The following is a 27,326-nucleotide window of genomic DNA, read 5'->3' on the forward strand; positions in this document are numbered from 1 at the left end:
AAATTGGCCACAGTGAGAGTATTTACTCCACAGAGATAGGCAAATGTTATAAATCAGGACTTTATCCCCAGGAGTGCTTGTTGTTAAACACTTATCAGCACACCATTGAAATGGAGGCTTAGGAAGTGGGAAACAAGGTAATCCCTCTCACTCCTGTTCTGCCTGTGACTCTCTTTATAGTCTCAGCTGCTGTGTCACTAAAAACTATTGCTTGCATTTGCCATCCATTCCCTCCATTCCATGGCCTAGGTCTTACTGGGCTCTGTCAAGGGCCATTTCCAATGGCTTTTTGGCAGCCCAGGCAACTCTATCAAGACCCAAGTGAAAGAATATATAAATCTGTTAGATTTTTAAAATCAGCACCAACATTAAGTATCCATTAATCATATTAAAGGAGATAAAATATTTTAAGGGCTTTGACAAAGTGGAAAGTAAATTGTAGATTCAGAATTCAATTCAAAACAGACATTAGTAGAGTATAATGTTTATACAGATTTTTTTAAAAAGCAATGCAAAAACAATCATCTGTTAAGTAGCAAAGTTGGGTGAGGGTGGGAGTTCAGAAAGTTAAAATTGACTTGTTAAATGAAATCCCTACGTGTTTCCCTACTTCAAGGGAAAGAAATCCAACATTGCATTGGGATATATTAATTATTATGGAATGAAAAGATTATGATTAATGAAAAATCATTATGCTAAATTTATTAGTCATACTTAGAACATATACTCCAGTTTTTGATCACTATGCTCTTAAAAGAATATAAGGAGCAAAATCTGGAGAGTTCCCAAAGAGAAATGGTGAGAATCACTGGAAGCCTTAAAAAATTCATTTACGAAAAGCCACAAGAATTGTTTTTATTGAAACTATCTTCAAGAAAATAAAAGGTGTTAAGAAAATATTATTTGTTTGATGTTTTCTATGCAACAGCAAGATTGAACAAGGAAAATATGCTTAGATTTTTCTTTAGAAATTGATTGGTTGGTAGTATGGGCAAAAGAATACACAGATACTAAAACTGGCTGGTAAGAGAGGTGGTCTTTATTGATAGGGACATCCAGGGAGAAACAGATAGCCTTGTGTTGGGTATTGCGGGCCATCAGAAAGCAGGGCTTCCTCAGGTTCTGTAGCTACCTCCACATTCCAATTCTAGGATTACAACTTGAGACCAGACACTCTGAGTCCTTCCCATGGTGCTATTGTTGAGTCCCAGTTACTGAGATTTGAATTCTGACATCTCAAACTTTGTTTCTGCCTACATGACTGTCAAAACTTAGGGATATGTAAAGCAATTATACTCCAATAAAGATGTTTAAAAAAAAAAAAAAAACTTAGGGATGATAAAAAGGCTTTCTGATTTCTGAAGGGACACTCCCAGGGAGTTTTATCTCAACTGTAAGAATCAAAAATACTCATCCTTTAGCCCAGTTTAAAGCCCATTTATTTTCATTTGTTTACATGCTTGTTTTTAGTTCTACAGCTTCTCTGGACCCTCCTCTTCCTCTTCATAGCAAGCAGCGTCTCCCCTTACTTGCTGCATCTTTCCTTCAACCCAGTGGATCACCAGGGTCTTCATGGCTGATAAAGAACTGTTCCAGGGGGCACATTGTAGGCTTCATTGTTTACTTTCTTGTAGGTTCTGCTCTTGTGATTTTTATGCTCCTAGGGGACCCTTCATAGTAATCCAGCCTCTTTAAACCATTATTTTGTTTTGATTCCTCTAGGTAGCTTTGGAGGAAAGTCTAGCCATTGTGGAGACCCAGATGCATTTCTTTTCTATCTTTCCTTTTAAAGGAGGCAGTAAGAGGGTTCTTTGTGAGAAAATGCTCCAGCTGAAGACTGTGATGCATCAGCCCTTAGAGAAGAAGGGACCTGCTGAGAGGGGAGTGAATGAGTGGAAGACTCAGCCTGAGAAAGCAGGATTCTCCTCTGTGTCCCACAGTGGGTAAGAGACTCTTTGTTCAGAGACTTCTTCTGTCAGAATTAAGTCATTGCTATCGTAGCAGCTTTCAGGGTCTGTATTCAGGCTTTGTACCTTAACTGTAGTGCTTTCTCTTAAGACCTTCCTGGAAATTTTTTAAAGAAAAGTCTATAGTATTTTTATTTTATTTTATTTTTTAAAAAAGGTTCACAACACGGAACCAAGTTGTGTTTGACTTTTTAATTTTTTTTAAAGATTTTTTGATGTGGACCATTTTTTTAAAAAGTCTTTATTGAATTTGTTGCAATATTGCTTCTGTTTTATGTTTTGATTTTTCGGCCGTGAGGCATGGGGGATCTTAGCTCCCTGACCAGGGATCAGACCTGTACCCCCTGCATTGGAAAGCAAAGTCTTAACCACTGGACCACCAGGGAAGTCCTTGTATTCTTATTATTAATTACTTTATATTATTCAGAGTAATTTGGTTTTATTCTAACTAACAATGCATGTATTCACCAAATATATGATCTCATGGGTGCTTGAGATTTCATGGAACTCTTCCAGTCACGTGAGTAGTGTCTCTTTTCTGCATTGATGGGAGCACATACGAATCTCCTGTTACCTGAGATGTTTTGGTGGTGAAAGCTGACCCACATCAGTGCCTGAGGAGGTAGACTTACACAGAGGCTCCTCCATCTCCACCCCATTCTCTTGGAAGCTCATGTCCCTGGTTTCTAGAATGGCAATTTGGATAAACTCAATATTTTAAATTTATTTTTTATTGAGGTGACATTGGTTTATAACATTATATAACTTTCATGTGTACAATCTTATATTTCTACTTCTGTATACACTACAGTGTGATCAGCTCAATTTTAAAAATAAGCTTACAAAATTGCCAAATAATGGCCTGTTGGCTAGATTTGTCAGTCTGTCTTTAATGGCTGTTTTCCTGTAACTTTTGGAAGGCATTCAATTAATATGGGGATAATCTATTATACAGTTACCTGTGAGCACCAGTTACTGAAATACTAGATCATCACTGACTTGCTTAGTGGTTGAAGTGCAGCTTTGGAGGTGGTTAGATTTTGCTTCATGCTCCATTGGGTCACTGTCAATATGTACCACTTAAATTTCACTGACCCAGAGAATAATGTTAGAGCTAAAATAACCTCAGAGTTATTTTAGAACTGAGAACACTCAGGCCCAAAGATACAGTTGCTTGATCACAGTTGCACAGTAGCCTTTGGCAGAAATAATGTCAGAATCCTAGACTCTCAATTCACAAAGCCTACACTCACTTTGTCAAAGGCATTTTAAAAATTTATATTCTTGTGATCATTCTTTTTAAAAAATAGACTTTATTTTTAGAGCAGTTTTAAGTTCAGAGCAAAATTCATGGAAAGTACAAAGAGTTCCCATATACCTATCCCTGACCCCGCACATGCATAGCCTCTTCCCCCAATATCAACATCCTGCACCAGTGTCGTATATTTGTTGGTATTTGTTGCAATTGATGAACATCATTATCACCCAAAGTCAGTAGTTTACATTAGGTTTCGTTCTTGGTATTGTACATTCTATAGGTTTTGACAAAAGTATGATGACATGCATCCACCATTACAGTATCATATAGAATGATTATTCACTGCCCTAAAAATACTCTGCTCCACCTATTCATCCTTCCCTCCCTTTTAATCCCTGGCAACCACTGATCTTTTTACTGTCACCATAGTTTTGCCTTTTCTAGAATGTCATATAGTTGCAGTCATACACTATCTAGCTTTTTCAAACTGGCTTATTTTACTTAGTAATATGCATTTAAGATTCCTCCATGTCTTTTAATAGATTGATTGTGCATTTCTTTTAAGAACTGAAAAATATTTCATTTTCTGGATGTACCACAGTTTATTTATCTGTTTGTCTACTGAAGAACATCTTGGTTGCTTCCAAGTTTTGGCAATTATGAATAAAGCTGCTATAAATATTGTGTGCAGATTTTTATGTGGACATAAGTTTTCAACTCATTTGGGTAAATAGTGAGGAGTGTGGTTGCTGGATCATATGGTAGGAATATGTTTAATTTTGTAAGAAACTGTCAAACTGTCTTCAAAAGTAGCTATAGCATTTTGCATTCCCACCAGCAATGAATGAGAGTATCTGTTGCTCCACATCCTCACCAGCATTTAGTGTTGTGAGTATTCTAGATGGTCACCATTCTAATGATGTATAGTAGTATCTTATTGTTGTTTTAACTGGCAGTTCCATGGTGACATTGATATTGAGCATTTTTATATGCTTATGTACTCTCTGTATATCTTCTTTGGTGTCTGTTCAGGTCTTTTGCCCATTATTTAATTGAATTGTTTGTTTTCTTATTGTTGAGTTTTGAGAGTTCTTTGTGTATTTTGGATAACAGTCCTTTATCATATATGTCTTTTTCAAATATTTTCTCCATGTCTGTGATTTGTCTTCGTCTTCTTACTCTCTTGACCATGTCTTTTGCAAAGCAGAAGTTTTAAATTTTAAAACTTGGTATTGTATCTAAAGAGTCATCACCAACAGCAGAAACTAACACACCATTGTAAAGCAATTATACCCCAATAAAGATGTTAATATAAATTAATAAATAAATAAAAAGTAAAAAAAAAGGAGTCATTACCAAACTCAAGATCATCTAGATTTTCTGTTGCATTATCTTCTAGGAGTTTCATAGTTTTGTGTTTTACATCTAGGTCTATGATCTATTTTGAGTTAATTTTTGTGAAGGGTATAAGGTCTGTATCTAGGTTCATTTTCTTTGCATGTGGATGTCCAATTGTTCAGCACCATTTGTTGAAAAGACTGTCTTTTCTCAATTATATTGCCTTTACTCCTTTGTCAAAGATCAGTCAACTATATTTTTGTGGGTCTGTTTCTGGGCTTTCAATTTTGTTATATTGATTTGTCTATTCTTTCACCACTACCACACTTTCTTGATTACTATAGGTATATAGTAAGTCTTAACGTTGGTAGTGTCTGTCCTCTGACTTTGTTCTTCTCCTTCAATATTATGTTGACTCTTCTGGTTCTTTTGCCTCTCCATGTAAACCTTAGAATCAATTTGCCAATATCCACAAAATAACTTGCTTGGAATTTTGACTGTGATTGCCTTGGATCTTTAAATGAAGTTGGGAAGAACTGACATCTTGACAATATTGCATTTTCCTATCCATGAATATGAAATATCTCTCCAGTTATTTAGTTCTTCTTTGATTTCCTTCCTCAGAGTTTTGTAGTTTTCCTCACATGGGTCTTGTACACATTTTGTTAGATTTGTACCTAAATATGTCATTTTGGGGGGTGCTAATGCAAACTGAATTGTTTCAATTCCAAATTCCACTTATATGTTGCTGGTATATAGGAAAGAAGCTGACTTTTGTATATTAACCTTGTATTCTGCAACCTTACTGTAATCACTTATTAGTTCCAAGAGTTTTTTGGTTGATCCTTTCAGATTTTCTACATAGACAATAATGTCATTGCAAACAAAGACAGTTGTATTTCTTCCTTTCCATTCTGTAAACCTTTTATTTCTTTTCCCTATCTTATTGCATTAGCTAGGAATTCCAATATGATGTTGAAAAGGAGTGGTGAGAGGGGATAACCTTACCTTGTTTCTGATCTGAGTGGAAAAGCTTCTGGTTTCTTACTACTAAGTGTAATGTTAGTTGTATGTTTTTTTGTAGATATTCTTTATCAAGTTGAGAAAGTTTCTTTTTATTCCTATTTTGCTGGGAGTTTTTTGTTTTGTTTTATTTTGTTTTAATCATGAATAGGTGTTGGATTTTGTCAGATGCTTTTTTTTTACATCTATTGATAAGATCATGTGATTTTTCTTCATTAGCCTATTGATGTGATGAATTACATCAGGTGATTTTCAAATGTTGGAGCCAGCTTTGCATGCCTGGAATAAATCTCACTTGGTGTGTTGTATAATTCTTTTTATACATTGTTGACTTCAATTTGCTAATATTTTGCTGAGAATTTTTGCACATGTGTTCATGAAAGATATTGGTTTGTAGTTTTTTCCTTATAATGCCTTTGTCTGGTTTTGATATTAGGGTAATGTTAGCTTCATAGAATGAGTTAGAAAGTATCTCCTCTGCTTCTATCTTCTGGAAGAGACTGTGGAGAATTGTTGTAATTTTTTCCCTAAATATTTGGTAGAATTCACTAGTGAACCCATCTGGCCCTGGTGCTTTCTGTTTTGGAAGATTATTAATTATTGAATCAATGTCTTCAATAGATATAGTTCTATTCAGATTGTCTATTTCTTCTTGTGTGAGTTTTGGCAGATTGTGTTTTTCAAGAAATTGGCCCATTTCATCTAGATTATCAAATTTCTGGGATTAGAGTTATTCATAGTATTCCTGTATTATCGTTTTAATGTCCATGGGATCTATAATGATGTCCTCTCTTTCATTTCTGTTATTAGTAATTTGTGTCTTCTCTCTTTCTTAGTTAGCCTGGCCAGAGGCTTATTGATTTTATTGATGTTTTAAAAAAAACAGCTTTTATGCAAAAAAATTACCTAGATACATTTTAATTGTTATTGTGATAAGTGCTATTTATTATTTGGGAACTGGCTGAGAGTAAATAATAGACCTATAGAATCCAGAATAATAAATGTGTTTCAGAAAAGAGCCTTGTTTTAAAAGTAGAATTAGCTTTATTTATATCTCAGTGACCCCTGAAAGTCAGTAGAAGAGGATGCATGATACTGATAATGATACTAGGTTGGGAGTTTGAAGCCAAAATTTTTAATGATGGCTCTTTCACCAACCAATTATGGGGGTTCAGATATATCCCCCCTCAGCTTTATTGAGATATTATTGACATATGTCAAATATCTTTCTTATTCTTTGTGAGCCTCAATGTCTTCATCTGTAAAATAAGATGAAGTCCCTTCCTGAACTAGTATTTTATACCTCTTGATGGACTAGGATGTTAAAGGGTCTGTTATCTTAGTAAATGCAGCCAGGACTGGGCCTTGGCCTCTGATGTATATCTGTGTGTTGTGTGTGTGTTTCTTACAAGGAACACTATGCTAATATTATATCCTGAGATAGAGCTGAAAGAGCAGATAGGAGGAGAAACACCTTCTTAGCTGGAAAAAGAGAATAACAAGAAGAAGGATGGAGATGATGGCAGTGAGGTGGGAATGGGTAGCCAAAGTTGGTGTGAATGAGAAAGTTAGAGGGAACTGAGTGTTAAAAATCCAGAAACGACAACATTGAAACTATTGGATCACTAAAAATAGTGATAAGTAAGAGTTTATTGTGCACATAAAAACAGTTCATGAACTGGGAACTCTTAAACGGACAGTTAGAATGAGGCTCAGAGGTATATTGTTATAAGATAGCTTATATAGTAAGAATGCAGAGGCTGTTTATTATTTACAATGATTTGTTATAGCATTAGAGTTTTCCTAATGATAGAGGTTTGGTTAAAACTGGCCACCTCATGCCAATTTGGGGGAACAGCTTAAGTTTTGTTTATGATTTTCAAAGGCACTTACAAGATGCAGCCCAATGTAATTTTTTCTTGTTTTGCAGATTTGATTGAGTTTAGCTTCAGTAATTTTCTTAATAGCATAATCAAAGATTTCATTGTCATTATCTATTTTAAAATCTGTGTCATTATATATAGGAGTTCAGTCTCCATCATCTGAGTCAAACCAAAGGGTGTGATTAAAGAGTGAGTCCAGAACATGTCCTAAATCAAGTCCAGTACCATTAAGGTTTTCTATGCATAGGGACAGATTGCCAGCAATGAAGTTTACAGTCATTACAGCCATCCTTTGGCTTCTGAAGCTTCCTCTCAATGGCAGATTAATTGGCCATCAGTATTAACTGAATGGCCAAAGGATGGATACTAAATCTTTCTGTGAGGCCATTTTTCCTGTCATCCAAGTATGTGTAAAACCTGGTTCTAATATTAACTGAGGGCTCCCTGAGCATTTAAGTGGCTACACTTAAATAATAATAACATAACAATCATTTTGATTAGTAAAGTAGGGTATGCATTGAATGGTGGACCTTAGTGGGTGGAGAAAATCCCTAACAGAAAAAGGAAAATGAGTTTGAATGTTTTGTGTTTGTAAAATAGCAATATCACAATAATTGTTATAAAAATAAGTCCTGGAAGAGAATGGGGAATCCAGCAGAATCATGTTCTGTGATCTTGGGTGTAAGCTGTCTACCTTGTGTTGTCATCTGCTTTGAGGGAAGATTTTTTTTTTTTCCTGGAAATCTTTCATTTTAAGTCAGATGAAGGTTGACAAGTTCAAGAGTCTGGTGGTGGTACGAGGAAGCTTCTCTTCAGTTGAGAGACACGGATCCAAGTTTCAATATCCTGTAATTTAACTGCTGTGTGAGAAATTTTAAAAACCTGGTAGGCCACTTTCCATCAAGGTTCAAGTGGTGTTTTGCATTGATGTCTCTTCCAGAATACCTAGTCTCCAGGTTCCAGTGTAAGGGATACAAAGTCCTTATCAGACCAAGGATCTCTGAAAGTCTCCTTGACCTGTTGACTGTAAGCTTTTGAATATTGTATTAGTGCCCTACAGTATTGGGTCATATTAGAATTTACAAGGGCAGGATGTGCATGGGGTTCTCTTATCAAAGGCATTGGTTGTCCAGTGGTGATTTCACAAGGGTGTTAGTTTACGTTTCCCAAAAGGTGTTGACCTCATTGTCATGAGGGCTGAGGGTAGCACTTTAGGCCAAGGTATTCCTGTGTTTTCAGTCAGTGTTGCCAATTTAAATTTTAGAATGCCATTGGTACATTCAACTTCCCTAAAGACTGAGGCTGATTGGGACAATGATAATGCTATAATGTTTGAATAACCTTGGTTAGTTGTTTTAAAACCTGTCTAGTAAAGTGAGTCCCTCTAACATTTGAAATTTCATTTGGGATTCCCCACAATGGAAAAACATTTTCTAATAATTTCTTGGCTACAATGTTGGCATCACCTTTCCAACATGGGAAAGCTTCTATCCCTCTAGACGCACCATTACAAGTACATATTGCTAGCCCCTAAAGGAGACAATTGAAAAAGTTTAATTGTAAATATTCAAATGGTCCAGACAGTGGGGGAGCAGCCCCTGGAGTTACATTAATGGTTTTACCCATGTTATATGATTGACAGTTTAAACATTTATTATAAACGTGTCTTACTAATGTAGAACAACCATATCACTAATATTTTTTCATAATTTGAGTCATTTTGTCAATTCCATTGTGGGTAGTCTCGTAAAGTGCTTGCAAGAGTGGTAGTTTGAGGGATTCAGGAAGCACCAGACAGCCATTTGGGCCCTCTGAAAGTCCTCTTTTTTATGTTAAATATTCATCCTTCTTCATGACACTTTTGTATCTTTCAGCATCAGATACAATTTTTTGCCTATTACACAAATTGTCTTAAGTAATCTGATTTGGCTCTACCGTGGACGGTAGGTTGTGGAAATTCAGGAAAAATGGCTATGTGCCATTTTATGGAGTTCATTTAAATTACAAAGTTTTGGTACCTTAGTAATTTCTTGAGTAGTAGCCTTAGCATGAAAGTGAGCCATCACATTTCCCTGGTATTCAGGGTCTGATCAGTGGGTATGAGCCTCAATTTTTATGATAGCAACTTGTGAGGGCAATAATAGTGCAGAGAGGAGGTCAGCAACCTGAGGTCCATTTTTATAGGTGTATCACTGGACTTAAAAATCTTCTCCGTTCCCAGAGCATACCAAAGCCATGGACTACTCTGAAGGCATACCTGCTATCAGTGTAGATATTTGCAGTTTTTTCTTTTGCCAATTCACAGGCTCAAATGAGGGTAAATAGTTCTGTAGGTTGAGCTGAATTAAACTGAGGAAGGGACTCCTCTTTCTAACAGTTCGTGTTGAGTAGTTACAGTATATGCAGCTTGATGTTCCCCTTCAGAATTTGTGGCATAGGAGCCACCAACACGGAGTACTAAATCTGGGTTGGCTAATAGGGTTTTCTGTAACACTCATCTAGGAGTTAGATTTGGGGAGCCAAATTCAGCACAGTTGAGTCTCTCTCTGTCAGGTAAGCGTAGGCAGGTAACAGGGTTTAAAGAGTGGCAGCAAAGAATGCTCAGATTAGGAGACAGAAGTAGAATCTCATGTTAATCTACTAGCTAAGAAATGGTGTGTATGCTCAATGTTTAGCAAACTTTCTACAACATGAGGAACCTGTAAATTTAATTCACTTCCCTGAACAGGTTTCAAGGAGGATTCCACAAAGGAATTTAAAGGCTGCAGCTACTGCCTTTAAACAATTTGGGTATGCCCGGGCCACTGGACCCAATTGTAGGCTATAGGTCTATTTTTTTCCTCCAGGTTTTTTGCATAAGAACTTCTAAAGCCTGATTATTACATTCCTAAACAAACAGCGTGAAAGGTTTAGTGTAGTTGGCGGGGTTTGGGGTGGGGGGGGCCGGTCCCAATGCAGGAGGATTTTGTAAAGCCCGTTAGTTTCAGTAAAGACTTTCTCTTATTTTGTTTCCCAAGGAAGAGGTTCCTGAGTGTTATTTTTAGTCAATTCCTACATAGAGTGGAGTAGCTAACAAGGAAAAGTTAGGGATCCTGGCTTGTCAATATCCTGCAGGTCTGAGGAAACCTCTAAGTTCTTAGTCATAGGTTGGGTTACTTGGGATGGTACTTATTCTTTCTGGAGACAGAAAGTGTCCTTTTACAGATAAATCATGACCTGGGTAATGTACCTTTCCTTGTGAAAACTGAAGTGTATCTCATGAGGCCTTATGGCCTTTATAAGCCAGTTGTAACAAATATTTTGAATTAACTTCTGAGTTCTCTCTAGATGAGGAACACAGAAGTAAGTCATCTGCATATTGAATCAAAGTAGAATTTCTGAGATTTTGCAGTGTGCTTAAATCCTTAATGCATCTGAAGCAGCAGTAATAATAGTATTTTTCTGTACTTATATTACATTTGAGAAAGGCTTTTATACATAATAGCTCATAAATGTTTACTGAATGTATCATTTTCTAGATACCATATTAGGCACCTGGAATCAATAAGATCTGGTCTCTTCCATGGAGAAACTCAAACCGGTGGGGAAGAAGATTATACGAATTAGATAGCTTCAACAGAACAGTCTAACTGTTCTAACCTCTAGGTGTTTTGAAAGCCCAGATGAAAAGAGTGTAGGACAAGGCCATCTCTTCTTAAGAAGCTGTCACCCATTGAGATGAATTTCTGAGGACAATCCCATTTCACAGACCTCCGCACAAGTGAGTGCAGGGTCTTTCTTTTTTTTTTTTAATTAATTAATTAATTTATTTATTTTTGGCTGTGTTGGGTCTTCATTTCTGTGCGAGGGCTTTCTCTAGTTGCGGTGAGTGGGGGCCACTCTTCATCGTGGTGCGCCGGCCTCTCACTGTCGCAGCCTCTCTTGTTACGGAGCACAAGCTCCAGACGCGCAGGCTCAGTAGTTGTGGCTCGCAGGCCTAGTTGCTCCGCAGCATGTGGGATCCTCCCAGACCAGGGCGCGAACCCGTGTCCTCTGCATTGGCAGGCAGATTCTCAACCACTGCGCCACCAGGGAAGCCCAGTGCAGGGTTCTTCTTAAGGGAAGGGTTTTCTGCGTCAATGGAGAATCCATAGGCTCCCTGAGAGGACACTTAGGACAGGAACACAGGGAGAGATGAGTGGAGGTTTGCAAGCACTTCTTTTTTCCATTATTGAAGAACTGTTTACTGAGAGCCCCCTCTGTGTTTGCCTGTGTGCATAAGATGAATAAAAAACTCCCAGCACTGAAAGAATTCTTAGCCTAGTAACCAGTATAGCTGCTTAATGACATGAGAATTGTTGGACAGAAATGTGAATAAAGTATAGGGTGGGTTAAAAGGCTCAAAGGGGGTTTTATGCTACCTGACCTGCCTTGATCCCCATTCAGGCTCCTTCCAACACCTGGATTGCCTGTTCCAGACCAGCGACTCTGGGCCTCAGGCAGATTTCCGCTTCTCAGAAAACAAATAGCACCTGTGCTTCCTGCTGGCAGGATACAGACAACACTGCCTAGGTCTCCAAGAGAAAATGGTGAAATCAGAAGCCATTGGTTCTGCTCTGCCACATCTGTAGAAACACAGAGGATGTTAAGTTGGTCTTATAAGTTCACCATTACCAAAGTAATGAATGATAATCTGTCTTCATTTTGATAAGTTAAATGCTTTATAGGCTTTGCTCTACTCATCCCAACATTTAAAATAAATTTCAATCCTGACCGTATTTCTAAAAAGGCAAAGAAGTTAAATGACTCTCACTTTGCAGATAAGGAAACTGAGGCACAAAGTAGTAAAGTGACTTCTCAAGTTTGCAGTGGGAGGACAGAGTGCATTGGGCTTGCTGATTCCTGCTCATACATCTAACCACTCTGCCTCCCTCAGGAACAAGATAAACTAAAACCTTCTCTTCTACTCTATGTAACAAATAGTAGTTATATTGGCCAAGATATCATGGGATTCTAAATTAGTTCAGAACATTTTTTGGAGATCATATTTTTCAGATCATTCTTTTGAACCCTACGGGCAAAACTGTAGCAGTTACACTGGAGAATACAGAAGCAATAGTGTATAGTGATTAAATTAAGGGCTTGAGGATGTCTTGCCAATCAAGCCTTGGCTGTCTATGGAAAAGACACAGATAGGTCCATTCTGGTGAAAGAAGAATCCCGCTGCCTAGACAAGTGGTCTCTTCTCTCACATAATGATTTTCCTTTCAACTTTTCAATTAACACCTAGCTTTGTTTACTGTATTGAAGTGGATTATAAACTGAAGAGAGGAACTGGGAGCAGATTTTGCAGTAGAATTAGAGAAGAAAGCCATTTTCAGAAGTATAGGGCAGGGAGAAAGATGATCTGAGAAGGGGTCTTTTACACAGAGAAACTCTTTTGTTTTCCTTCCATCATTCTCTTTACCACATTCCGGTCACTAAACACGTGCTAGAGTTCAGCGTGGAGGCTCTTCCGGTGAAATTCTCAAAGCACCTTCTGCTGAAGTGCCATAATCTATCAGTCACCCCTCTCCACCCTTACTGTTTCTTTCCCACTTTAGGAAATATTCCTTGATCCAGGATCAGGCTCGAGAGTTGACCCACCTGCGGAAAAGATGAGGATTGGGAGGGCTGTCTCTTCCCTTCTCCTCCAACATGTCAAGAACACAGTGAAGACCTTTGAAGAGCTCCTCAGCAGTAATAAGATCGACTACTACATGGAGCAGCGTTTCCGTGAGCAGCTGGCCAAGGGCAGCCAGCTGGCGGAGAGCCTGGCCAGCAGATTCAACACAGGTAATCGGGCCCCAGGGCTCAGGAGGGCCTTTCGTCCCTCTCAAGGACCTACGCTCACACAGGCCCACACTCATCCACAAGTGACTTTTCAATCTGGGGTCCTGCTTTGTAATCACCATCTTGGGGCCAGAGTCAGGACTGGCTGTTTAGGAGCAGCAGAGAGGCACACAGGGTTGAGGAGGCCATGATGATTTCCAGCTCCTCCATCTCTCATGGAATATGGTTGCTATGGCAGGAGGTATCAGTGGGGGGACAGCATTTATCTGAAACTAATTGGCAGAAAGAGAGGTGTAGTAGGGGCAGCTGGTTGTCGTGAAAAGAGCCCTAAACTAGGAATCTAAAGACTCTTGCTCTAGCCTGTATGTGATCATTACTAGTTCTGGACATATTCATATTCCTTTTGATATCTGTTTCCTCACCTAAAAAATTAGGTCAAATAATACCAGCCCCTAAAGTTTGCATGATTGTTCTTAGGATCAAATAAACAATATGAATCAGAGTACTTCAAAAGACTGATAAAAGAATCATGCTGATTTGGGAATGGTTTAGGCACTCTATGTGTTAGTACCTTTTGTGGAATATTTATTTCAGGAGCCTTTTACATAGAATATTGCCCGGAGACCTGAGGGCACATAGTAAGAGCAGGCTTGAGGCCACTGTGCAGGCTCTTGGTGGCAGATGCAGAGGTGGGACAGGGATGTCTGTCACCTCTACAGAGGCAGGAGTAGGTTCTGCGTGAAAGCTGTGATGGGACACACAGACACGGGACTGGGAACCAGCCTTGTGGCAGGACTTGGAGGCTCTGGCTGGGGTGGTCCAGAGGCCAGCTGGACAAATATCCCATGATCTGTGGGAAAAGAGACACTTTCAGCTTTTTACTCTGACTCAGGGCAGAGCGAGTAGAGATGATGATCTTCATGGTGGGTTCAGGAAAGTCTGCCAGACAAGTTCTCTAAAGACTCAACCCAGTGTCTCCTGAGAAAATTCAGAGTATCCTGGACTTGAGTGTCAAGCAGCTATGTGTCTCTGATCCCAGAGAGAGAACCCAGTGTGTGTTTGTATTTGGTAAATGAGAGCTGTTTAAATTATGACTGGTCCTTTTTTAAATTTGCTTTTCAGATGACTGTATAAGTAAGAAGAATCAAAGACAACAGGTGCTGCGGAACCTCAGGTAACTCCAAATTTTCAGGGGCTATGAAAGATATAATCTGGTAAAGGATCCAGAGCAAAGGCCAGAAGATCAAAGGAGCAGGAGCTCTCACCCTCTGTAAAAAAACAAACAGCTGATTATACCATTACACCATTATGTATCCTTAGTGACGAAGTGGTCTCATTTCCTATTTTTTTAATTTATTTTTCTTTTGGTTCCAAGTCTCGTATTAATTCACTAATTTAGTAATATAGAGCTGCTCTAGCCTAACTCTCCAGTCTTAGGAGTCTCCTGTACTCCCAGGGATCACCTCTGATTTCCCCTAGATCTTTAAAAACTGGAGTGAGATTATATCTGATATCTTCAAGTGTGACCCAACGAGTGCTGGCAGATGTTAAATGGCTACAAATTTTCTTTGAAAGAAAAAAGTTTTATACTATAAATATGACATAGATAGATTTATACTGTGTATAACTATACTTAGGGAAGGAGGTCTAGAAACTACAAGACACCCAGAAGGCAACATTGCCTCAGGAAGCAGTTTTAAATACTATTCAATGGATTATGTCACAGAGTACGTTGAAACCTTACGTGCCTCTGGGTGTCTTGTGAAGGAACCGTAAGTGTTAAAGAGCCTGATGGGTCTTCTCTCTTTCTCAGGATGTTTGTGGCCAAGGCACTGGACACTGTTGTTCTCTCCTGCCTCCCAACTCTCTACCCCCAAATGGAAATGGATTGTTTGGCTTCTTCCCTAAAGGAACAGTCTCCTTGACTCCTGGGGCCTCTCCTGTGAGCCCCCGGGTCAATACAGCTGTGGTGTTCGGGTGACTTTCACTTTTCCGTCTGTCTTTCTTACCCCCTAGTATCTTAAGGGAGTTGCAGAAGAAGGGTAAAATGACGGAAGTCCTAGAGACCAAGCAGGATGCCCGGCCCCAGACTAGGCCCCAGACCCGCTCCAGCAGCCATGCCCAGTCCGCTGCCCATCGCTCCTCTAGCAGCACGTCCCCACTGTCTGACGAGCAGGAAGTGCGCCCTGCAGTGGATGTGGCCAGTAAGTATCCAGAGAGCCTCCAGTTTCTGGGTGCTCACTTATTTGTCTAGACCAAGAGGAGGCATCTTGGCAGCCAGACCCTGCAGATCCACTGTGTTGTACCTGGTTGAGCACAGGCCCCAAGGGTGTCAGATAGCTTTTCTCCATTCCTAGTCCCACACGTCGTCAGCCCCCAGACCCCATCAGGCACATACATGGTGTTGGACTTGAGGGGAGGGGTCATGAATTGGGAACGGGAGGGGACAAATGCTCCTCATCACTGCAACACAGTCGCGTCATGTTTCAGACTACGGATGCAAATATCATTAACATTGGGCCTCGGATCTTGGAGTCTTTTGGGTAAACAGCCACAGTTCCTATTTTCTATTCACCACTAAATATTCTCTATCATTTGTGGATTTACAGATCCCACTCATCATTCTAATAATTCAGCTGTAATATCCTCTAAACCATCAGTAACTGGGACTGGCTGAATCCATCACCAGCATGCCCCTCTCCAGAATTCCCCAAGGAGGGCTCTTAGGTAGCCTTGCTAGGGATAGGAGGAGGAGAGTAAGTTTAAAATCAAACCTTCATTTTCTCCTGCTAAGCCTTCTCTTTATTTTCCCTCCTGAGAAAAGCATTTGAATTTTTAGGCAACTGTATGAGTCAGATTCTGGTGTGAACAACCAGGGACAGGAAACCATCCTTAGTCCCTGGCTATATCTGGGGTTTCTTTGCTTTTTTGTTTGTTTGTTTGTTTTTATCTGAACTGACTATTTTAGGCATGAATAAGCCATAATGGGTTTTGACCTGGTACTATTCCTGTTTCTCATTTTACCCTGAGAAGCAAAGCAGCATAATGTTTCCTCGCGAGTATAGCAGCCAAGGGAAGACAGGACGTACACCTTTATTGGGCACCTATTATGCTTGTATTATTGACCACTATACATATGTTGCTTCATTTAATCAGGACAGCAATCCTCTTAAGTTGGTGCTGGTGTTCTGATTTTACAGCACAGCTAAGGACACTGAGGCTTGGTGAAGTAAGGGAACTTACTGAAGACAGCCCAGCTTGGGGTAACGTTCACTGTGAGCCTGCCTGACCCTAAAGCTTAGACTGTCCACTGAACTGCAGCCTGAGCATTCAGGGACCAAGCAGGGAGGGAGTCACTCCTTTGCACACCTCTTTTCTCTAGGCTTCTGGAGCGAGGGTTTTCCCCATTCCACTCTTTCTACCCCTATGCCCCACACTAAGGCCTAGCCTCTGCAAAGGAGACAAGACCCTAGACACATTGCACTTCCACCCATGAATTTATAAATGAACGGGCTGCCCTTGATATGTATGTGACATCATCCAAGGGCCAATGGGAGTTTTGAGTGCATCCTTGGACTCAGTTGCCCATAGGCACTTGGTTCCACCTCAGCACTGCCCTGAGGGACAGCAGGAGAAAGGCAAGTACACCTTCTCCTTACCTGCAATTCCTGCCACTACTTGTAAGAATGGCCACATTAAAATGTGGCCGCTGGAGTGGCACTCTCAGAAAGTATCAGCCTTATTTTCTGTTATTCCTATCTTTTCTGAGGGAGACTGAAGCCCTTCTTTTTCCCATCTGAAGTCATTATTTTCTCAGAGGGGCAATGGCTTATCACTACTCCTTCTTTGCTTTTGGGGTCAAAATTTCTAGGGTAGTTAACAAATGGTGTGTGGCAGATGTGGCAGCTTCACCATGAGGCTGAATTCCTCTCACAGGAGGCTCTTCTCTGCTGCTTTCCACATGCCGTGTAGGGCACGTTCCCTGTGTTGTGTGGCCAGGGGAGAATGGGACAAGAAAACGCTGATCACTGTTAACTGAAAGACTTGAACCCTCCTACGCTCTTAGCTGAGAGTAAGCTGATTTTCTGGGGAGGGGATAAAGGGGCTTTGAAAGGGGTTGGGAATCACATTTTGATTGAGTTCCTACTTTAAGTGAGGCTTTGAACTGAAGGCTTTACTCTTTATTTCACTGTGATGTTAATTACATCTGGTATTATGTAAACTGGGGAAGGATACTGACTTAAGTAGGCAGTTCCCTAGAGGAACTTGGCTTGGTTGAGGGAAATAGGACCTCACTCCTCCCTGCTTAGAGGAGAAACCCGACTACTCTGTGGACCTTGATAATAATCCTTGAAAGCGGCGACTCTTGAACTTTTCTCTGAATTATGGCCCTGCCACCTAGCCAGGTTTTTTTCTAAAGGGAGCCAGCAAAGGACAGGATGATGTTCTCATAGCATCGCTGAGCCGTAAGATACCATATATTGTTTGGTTCCCCCATGCAGAAATACCCCAGTCATTCTTTGGACAGGAGCCAGACAATCAGCTATATTTAAGAATTATTTTTACAGTCTCATGAACCATTCTGGGTGGGATGCAACTCACCACTTGCTTTCCTCAGACACTCCCTCAGCCTCAGAAGGCGTCCAGAGTAAGCTGAGGCAGGAGGAGCGGGAGCCACCAGGAGTGAGCCACCCTGTCTAGGTTTTCTGCGCATCCGTCAGAAGTAGAGACCATTTTCCCTTCTTCATCCTCTTCCAACAACCCCAGTACAGAACAACCTCAGGAAGGGCTAGCTGCTCTGTTGCTGGCAAGAGCATAGACTGTTGGGTGAGTGGATCACCTGTTCACAGACCAGCAAATTGCTTCATCTCCTTAGTCTCATGACTTATACGATTGGCAATGAGTCCTGCTATTGGAGGAGACATTTCTGAAGTACCTCCCTGGGAACATTCCAGCATTTTGGGGATCATAGAGGGAGCTAGGAGAGGGGCCCCTGTACTTTTCCTATGTGTGCACTGTGACCCTCAGACACTCCATCTAACAACTACTTCTTGATATCATAGGCCAGGAATGCCAGTAACCTTGGGGTGAAATTTATGGTCCTTGAGAAATGAGTTTTTAGCTGATATTCAGCACTAGGCTGGAGGTCACTGATATCCACCTTAGTCTTCATTCCACGAATTACTGCATTAGTTTTCTAAGGCTGCTGTAACAAAATATCACAAACTGGATGTTGAAAACAACAGCAGTTTGTTCTCTCACAGTTCTGGAGGCTAGGAGTCTGAAATCAAGGCGTCAACAGGCCATGCTCCCTTTTCCTTGCCTCTCCCTGACTTCTGGTGGTTGCAGGAAGCATTCTTTGCCTTGAAGATGCATCACTCCCATTTCTGCCTCCACCGTCATGTGGTCTTCTCCCCTGTGTATCAGTCATGTTGGATTCAGGGTCCACCCTAATCCAGTATCATCTCATCTTAACTAATTATATCCATAAAGGTCACAGTCTGAGGTTCCAGGTAGACATGAATTTTTGGAGGATACTATTCAACCCAGTATAATTATTTTTAAAACACTTCATTTCTGACTTCTCAGTTTGTTTCTCACTCATATTCCTTTCTGGACAGATGTCAGCCCAGCCACTCCTGCTGATTCAGGTTCATTGCCCAGCAACCATTCAGAAGCCATGTCTGCTCAGCCCTTCTATCCTTTGAGTGGCACCACACAGATGAGTGGGACACCAGACCCTGGGCTTCATGGCAGCAGTGGCCCATGGGACGAGATGAGGCCTCAGAAGATGAATGCATCTGGGAACCTATCCTCCTTCTCCTCTTTATACCAGCCCAACTCCAAGCCCTCTGGTAAAATACAAAGGAGCAGTTGGTAAAATAGAGCCCATTGACAGGAATGACACATTCCTTTCCTGGCCATATGTTTTTTTGTTCCTCTGTTAGACCCTGGCTCACAGAAATGGGTGAGAAGATGAAAGGCAACATCCCATGGGTCAGCCAGAGAATGAAGTCCCAGCTCAGTGTTGGTCCTTTCTACATGCCTCTCCCATTTCCCCTACCTAGGGACTCACTCTGGGCAGGACAATAAAGGAAGGCACTCTGAGGCACTCTGTAGGGAGGATGAGTTGCCTCACGTTTGTGTGTTCCCTTCCATGGGGAAGGTAGGTCTTCCTTAGGTCAAGGGCTATTGCAGGATGGGAGACTATTTCTATACGTGCGCGCACACACACACACACACACACACACACACACACTTTGTATACAACTATAAGCCAGTCCTGCCTCTCAAACTTTGCCATTGGGTTTGGAGCCAGGCATCCTGGCACCCAGTGGCTAGGGGTGCAGCTGTGTAGAGGAATGCCTTGAAGCAGCTCAGTTTCTGGGATGCAGACAGTGTAACAATACAACATTTGAAATTTTCAGAGAAAAACCTGGCCCTAAGCAAGATGTCCTGGTGGATGAAGCTAATTTTGGTCTTTCTACCCTTTCCTTTGTACATCTTTTTCTCTCCTTGAAGGTGTTCCTTTCTCTCACTCCTCCTTCAGGCCCTGATACCTCCCCAGGCTCTTCCTTGTCACTTCTCACCAAAGGAAAACACTCAGTGTCACTCATTATTCACAGCCTGATCTAATTTCATCTCCACTTACCTTAGTCTTTCTATCAGTGAGTGGATGTTAAAGGTTGTTCAGTCATGGATCATAGGGTAAGAGAGGTCTGAGGTAGAGAGGGAGGCCCTCTGGATTGCTGCCTAAGGAAGTAGACACACTTTCTCATCGTCAGGCCGGTCCTACCTAGAGGACTTTAGCGGCTTCTCACCGTTGTTCGCCAGCCCAGTGTCCATCTCCCTCAGGTGTACTCAGCTTCTATCTGGGAGGAGGCCTTGTGGAGTTCTAACAGAGGGCTATCTTGTGATTGAGAGCCCAGGAGCTCTTTAAACGAAGTTGCCTGGTGTTTCCTGGGTGCCCAGGTGTGAGGAGGAAGTTGACGGAAGTATAGATATGGGCAGGGATCTTGCAGGGAGACCCTGGGCAGAACCCCCCACCTGCCCATGCGTGACAGCCTTCCCCATTTCCTACCTTTCCCATGTCTTGGTGGTATGCAACAGGGGCCGACCTGCTGGAAAAGAATCTTGTTGAGATCCGGAACCTGCGCCAGCGCCTGGAGGAATCCATCCATATTCGTCAATGACCACCTGCAGGAGAGGCTGGAATATGTGCTCAGCAATGCTCACCAAGGAAAAAGTAAGAAAGGCACCAAAACCTCCTGGTTCTGTCCACATCTAGGGAGTTTCAAGAGAGCATATAGGTTTGCAGTTATAAAACACATTGGTGTGCAGTACTCCACTCTTCCTCACAGTCAGCCCAGAGAGGGAAGCAGGACAGGCACTATTGTCCCTACTTTATTAATACTGACCCCAAGTGGCTTGCCCCAGGCAGGGCTAGTTTTCATCCTCAGGGCTGTCTGATGTGATGCCCCTTCTTGTGACTCCCTATACTACCTGGTGCTGCCCCTGGGCTTGTGGCCTGACTGTCAAATGGTAGAGCCAAGGCTTCCATGGTGCCCACTTCAGCAGAGGGAGGACCGCATCCCACCTTCATGTTACTACCACGTGCCCTGGATAGCACCTGCCACTCCCCCGCCCCATGCAAGTGGCCCATATTTCCACACTTTCCACCCAGATGTTCTCGCTGGAAGACCAGTACTTCCACATTCCTTCTCCCTTGTCATGATCAGAAAAATGGTGACCAGAGCCCCTACAACATCACAGCAGCAGCCAATTAGGGGGAAAGACCCTGTTCTACAACTGCAGCCATTGACATGGGTGTGTGGCCCGTCATGGACTCAGCCACATCATACTATTGTCCCAGTGCATGAGGCTCCCAGGTCTTCTGTTTGGCTAGGGCTGAAACTTTGGTGAATGCAAGGAACTATATCCTTGAAAGAATCTGTTACCCAAATGTGTGACTTGACTGGGTTGTTTTTATTCCCTGAGACAGTATCCACCTTTGGCTTCCATGGTTAGAACCCAGAGTCCATGCCTCAGCTCTACAACAAGAAAAGGGCCTTCAAGGAAGCCAGCTGGAGTTTTCAGGGCACTTCCATATTCCTCCTTTCCACAGCAATACTCTGCTGCAGAATCAAAGAGAAGAGGGTGGAGAGTACAAAAATTGCCCAGACCCACACAGCCCAATCTAGATAAGGCTACTTCTTGTGAGATCCCACCCACAAGTCCCTAGACTCACAAGCTCTAGGTGTGAATAGCACTGAGAAATTCACATTTCATGTATAAGTCCCTTCTCCCATCTTTGCAGATAACCAGAGGGTCGCTGGCTGTGAACTGAACACCAGCTTGGTGTCTCTTTCTCTCCCTTTCCCATTTCCAGCTGAGTGTGAATAAGGAGGGAAAAGAATGTCAGTTTCTGTTTGGAGCAGTCAGTGAAGAGAGTTCCCTAAGTCCCTCCAGACTTCATTGCAGCTCTGTCTCTCCCTCCCCAGGCACTGCACAGCCAGCTCCAGATGTCTCCCTCGCAACCCCTCATTCATACACTGAGAGTCACTATTCTGGCTCTGGTAAGGACATCTTGTGACATGACAACAGGAGGGTCTAGAGATATGTTCTCCAGATTTTCCAGCCCTATCCAACAGCATTCGTGGGTGTAAACTTGGAGGCATGAGACATTACCTTTAAATGAATGGATCAAGTTAATAAATTATTATTTAAAAATTGTTTACACATATTTATTGAGTGTCTATAAAAAGTAAAATTTGGGCAGGAAAGAATAAAACCCAGAATGGCCTGAAATTCATAGCAAAGGTTAAAGGAAAAAATACATTTTCTCTATTAGCTATCTCTATTTCAGAGAACTAGACCAGAAAGGCCAATGCTGGGAAAAGGTTGGAGCTATTAAGAGTGGGGCCGTGGGACTCCTTGACCCCCCATTACATGCTTGGAAAGAACAGAGAAACTATCATGTGAAAATATAGTAGGATAAAATCTGAACGTTTATAATGAAGACCATTTACCAGACCCGGGTGCACTCCATTCAACAGAATGACAGAAGCTGCTTCTCAAAGTCATGAAGATCAGAGTTGCCTCAAGCCTGGAAAATAGCAGTTGTCCAATTTTCAGAATGGTAGAAATAATATATTTCAATATATATAGAAGAGTACATTTTATTTTGATCTTTTTCAAACTAAAAATGGATTGGTATTAATTAGATGACATGTAAGCACATAGAAAAGATGGGCGCTGATAAGAAGAATGGGTTCACCAAGAGCAAGTTAAGCCATATTAATAACTTACCAGGTCAGAAGAATGCCCAGAGAGCTGAGTCAAGGATAAAATTTAGGCCCATGTGCTCTATATTGGTCATGGCATAACTCGGTTTTAAGAGAACTTCTAGTTGCCAACTAAGAGACATAGTTTTGCTGGTTTTCAGAGGATGACAGAGTATTTCATGAAAAAAGGTACATGAGAAGAAAAGATTCTGAATACAGTATATCATCAAATATTGGAACAGCTGCCATGTGGAAATGAAATTAGACTATGGAGTTAGAGGGCAGAATGAACACCAGTAGGTGAAAGTGACGTGAAGGCCAAGGTGGACTTGATGATGAGAGCCATTTCTACCAACTAGAACTGTCCAATGACAGAAGTAGCATGCCTCATAGTGGAGAGAGCTCTCTGTCCTTGGAAGTATTCAAAACCAGAGTAGATGTTTCCTCATGAAGAATGTCTGAGAGTGAATCCTTGAAAGGAGAGCTTGCTAGATGCCTAAGGCACAATCCAACTGTAGGGTTCTATGATTCTCTAATCGATATTCATGGCTTGGTCTTTTAAATAGTTCTATTGCATAGTTTTTATGTGCTTGTCTTTACTGGATGCTACCTTTCTCGGTAGGTTATCACAAAGGCACTCACACCATCTCAATAGCTCTCTTCAACCCCCGTCAACCTCCCACAAATAAACCTGGCACATCCCCTGATGCCTCAGTACTAAGCTCAGTTTCCCTGAATTTAGATGCCACTCTTATTTCACTGAACCCAGATAAGTGCAGGTCACCCCAGGGGCCATTACATGGCCCTAGCTCACCTCAGATACCAATAGTGCTGCTTCCCTCCACCTTTGCTTTAGATCTCAATATCAGTGTGGGTGTGACTGGGCTCACCTTCCAGCTGACTGCTTTGCAGTGATGAGAACCCGAATTCCCCCTCCTTTACCCCTTCCCAACCTGGGCTCACCAGAACACTCCAAGGAGATGGAATTCCTGAGGAGGCTCTGCTATCCTCTCTGTCCCAGCTTCAAGGGCTCAAATGGAAGGTAGAGCAAAAGAAGGTGGAGTGATAGTAGCTTTCATAGAACTGGAAGGAGAAGCAACAGGAGAACTTGTATTTCCAGGATGAATGTCCTTCCAGATGAAGACTCCAAATGAAGTGGCCCTCATTTGATGAGCTGGAAGTGACTAGGGCAAGACAAGTGATGCCTACAATTTTAGAATCCAATACATGTATTTGATTGTGGGATACAATCCCAGTACTCACTGGAGGGGTTGTGCAATATAAAGGCTGTGCTTTATATTATTTTCCTAAAAGAATAACAAATTCCGACATCTTAAAAACATCTGGCCCCAAAGATTCAAATAAGGTGTCATGAGCTTCTACTGTATTAATTACAGCTGCTTGTCCCCACTATCTGCAGGAGGTTCTGGTTTGCCACTACTTTTTTGGTTTTTGCTTTAGGCAAACAATGTAGGCTCTCAGGTATTTAAGCCAGTCCCAAATTCCTCATTTCTAACACCATAATAACAAAATCTACCTCATGTTGTTGCTGGAAGCATTAAGTGAGTGAGATAGTGAGACAATGCCAAGCAACATAATCACTGAATTAATGGCAATGCATATTCATTATATATAAGATCTATCCTGTTTTGGGGTACATTGAAATGTACAAAGTGCTTTCACATGAATTTTTATTCCATGTGGTGTGCGTCCATTTTTTTGCACTATCACATCCCTCTGGGCTCAATCTTCTTTGCTTTCTCAGGAGGGCATTCTTAGCCCTTCTCTTATTCTTTCAGTATTCTTTCTCAATCTAATCTCCCCTGTCTTCAAAAGAAATGTGGATACTGCCCTCAGCAACCCAATCTCCTTACATATTTAGTTTTTTGGGGGGATAGGGGTGGGGATGGGGGGGGACCTGTGCCACGCAGCTTGTGGGATCTTTGTTCCCCAACCAGGGGTCGAACCCAGGCCTTCAGCAGTGAAAGCACAGAGTCCTAACCACTGGATCACCAGGGAATTCCCAAGTTTCTTTTTAAAAAAAATATAGTGGGCTTCCCTGGTGGCACAGTGGCCCTGGCCCGGGAAGATCCCACATGCTGCGGAGCAACTAAGCCCATGCGCCACAACTACTGAGCCTGAGCTCTAGAGCCCGCGAGCCACAACTACTGAGCCCGTGAGCCACAACTACTGAAGCCTGCGCACCTAGTGCCCATGCTCCGCAGCAAGAGAAGCTACAACGAGAAGCCCGTGCACCGCAACGAAGAGTAGCCCCCACTCACTGCAACTAGAGAAAGCCCGCGCACAGCAACGAAGACACAACACAGCCAAATATATATATATATATATATATATATATATATATATAGTAGTGTTTAGTTATGTCTTCCCTGTATCCATTCTTCCTGCTCTCCTTGCCTTCCACAATAAGAGCCAGCCCTCTGTCTCAGTCACTGTTGTACATGCTTACATTCCATGCTGGCTTGAGCAAGAAACAATGCCGTACTTACTAGAAAAAGAATAGTTTTAATCAAGATGCTGTCAACAGGATGACTTGTCTCATGAAATCAGCCCAGGACACAGAAGTAATCACATCTGTGGTTCTTGGGTCCACTTATTCCTTATTGCCACTTATAGCTCAAACTGAAGGTAAAACAAAAGGTGAGTGACAGTAGCTTTCACAGAAGTGGAAGGAGAGGTGACAGTTCTACCACTGTACTTATTTCTGTTCCCCATACTTGCCAATCACTAGTACTTTTGTGTAGTCTTACATCTATTCTGGGTTTGGCTGCTATGATGGCCATGATAATTTGCCTTATAGACCTTCATAATACACAGATCTTAATTGACTGAAGGACCCAGCTATGCTTTAAAATCTATCTCTGAGGCCACATCTCCCAAGGGCTGCTCCCTGCCAGTAGCTGAGTGCAGTGAGGATGCAAAGGCAGACCCATTCCTGGGAGACATAGGACTCTCTGTTGGCTGACTTCGGCTCAGTGACTCCACAATAACTTTGATGAATTTAGACTTCATGGCAGGCAGTCTTGGATACTTTCTCTCCCTGTCTTCCTTATTCAGAGTCAGATTTGCTTCATGTTCTAAGGTGTCTCCCATCCTTCCTAAGTACCTTCCTATTTCCTTTCACATAGGTATTTTCCCTAATATAGTCCTTGTATATTTAATCCTGCTCAGCATTTGCTCTTTGGAGAATCTGGAATAACATAGCTGTCATCCTGCCAGCCCCTTCTATGGCTATGTGCTGTGGGCACTTTGAACTCTGCTTTGTTCCAGACATAACTGTCTTGATATTGCTTCCCTTTCCTCACCCTGCCTCACAGCCACAGGGGAGTCTGTGCACTGTTATAATTAGTAGTTTGTTTATTAAGCCCATAAACATAGAAGGTGCTGTGTTGATCACCTTTATTAGCTTATAGTCACCTGGCACATACCCATGAGCATAGGACATTCAGAGAGCAGAAAAACCATTAAATCAGAAAGAAATGAAGGTATTTCATACTGATAAATCACGGGAATGCTTAGAGGTTTGGCAGCCATGTAATTTCTCAGCCTTAAAAAAAAAGGTGAAATCTTGCCATTTGCTACAACATGTATAGACTTAAGGGTATTACGCTAAGTGAAATAAGTCATTCGAAGAAAGACAAATACCATGTGATTTCACCACATGTGGAATATTTTTTTTTAATTTTAAAATAAATGAACAAGCTGAACCATACAAAAACAAACACATAGGTACAAAAACAGGGCAATGGTTACCAGAGGGGAAGAGTGGAGGGGGGAGGGAGAAGTGAATAAAGGGAGTCAACTGTACGGCAAGAGATGGAAAGTAAATCTTTGATGGTGAGCACACTGTAGTGTATACAGAAGTTGAAATATAATACTGTATGCATAAAAAATGTTATAAACAAAAAAATGAGTAAAATGATATCCTGGCAGGGCACAGAAAACCAGGCAAGAGCCAAGGGGGCAGCTGCACTTCCCTGAAGGGTCTCTCCCAAGGTAGGCGGTTCTAGCGCTCAGGCTGACCCAAGACCCCACTGCCCACCAAGGCAACCAAGCAGAGTCTGCAGGCCAGCGGGTTCTGGGGGCGGATTACAGCCTAGTTGTGTTCCTAAAAGCTCAACGCCATTCTGGCCTGCACTGTCAGGGAGAGCCAAATAAATTTCCACCTGAAGCTTCTTATGGCCTGCAGAGAACGGGTCAAGAGGGGCCTCCTTGCCAGGACAAAATCTTCCCTTGGCCTTGGAGGACAGGTACCACAGAAGCTGGTTTTGAGGGAGACGAAGGAAGGGAGCAACAGTGGCCCAAACAGTGATCTTGAGTTGAGATGTCTGCAAGTTACTCTCAAATGGTGTAACAAATCATGTACATGGAGAGAGAGTTAGAATGCAAATATGAGGGAATGTTAAATGGTGCATTTAGGGGAAGAACATATGCTGTTACTATTCTTGCAAATTTTCGGAGGTTTCAAAGTAGGTTTTGTTTGTTTGTTTTCTAAAGGAGTAATTGGTACTCAAGTCCCAAGTTCTCTTTAGATGGACACTGAAAGTGAGGCTGTAGGTATCTGAGATGACCGGAGGAGTGGAGGCGAGGGAGCGCCCAGGCTGCTCATCACATCTCCCCTCTCCCAGCGTGGGAGATGCCTTGGACCATGGGGACCGACCTCAATGGCCTAAGGATTCTGTACAGAGACTTTACTGCATCTGGACATTGGGGCACAGCACACTTCTGCGGAAGAAGTAAA

At 41.8% G+C, this 27,326-nt stretch overlaps 2 protein-coding genes across 2 annotated transcripts in view; both read left to right on the forward strand.

Moving 5' to 3' along the window:
• The window catches only part of LOC309629434 (histone H2B type 2-F), a 65,187-nt gene extending 63,314 nt beyond the window's left edge, over nt 1-1,873 (forward strand). Inside the window, exon 3 of the mRNA XM_082393441.1 lies at nt 1,793-1,873. Coding sequence (XP_082249567.1) covers nt 1,793-1,802 — 10 coding nt within the window. The 3' untranslated portion in view covers nt 1,803-1,873. The remainder of the gene's footprint in view (nt 1-1,792) is intronic.
• LOC309629428 (myomegalin) lies at nt 1,862-24,742 on the forward strand. Its single transcript, XM_082393418.1, has 7 exons — nt 1,862-1,939; nt 13,052-13,283; nt 14,403-14,454; nt 15,297-15,484; nt 18,902-19,135; nt 20,391-20,526; nt 21,782-24,742. Exons 1-6 carry the CDS (start codon nt 1,889-1,891, stop codon nt 20,471-20,473), a joined length of 840 nt encoding a protein of 279 aa, XP_082249544.1. The 5' UTR covers nt 1,862-1,888; the 3' UTR covers nt 20,474-20,526; nt 21,782-24,742.
• Nucleotides 24,743-27,326: the final 2,584 nt, after the last annotated feature.

This window comes from Balaenoptera borealis (assembly GCF_965194805.1).
Source record: "Balaenoptera borealis genome assembly, chromosome: 1".
In the NCBI taxonomy this organism is placed as follows: domain Eukaryota; kingdom Metazoa; phylum Chordata; class Mammalia; order Artiodactyla; family Balaenopteridae; genus Balaenoptera; species Balaenoptera borealis.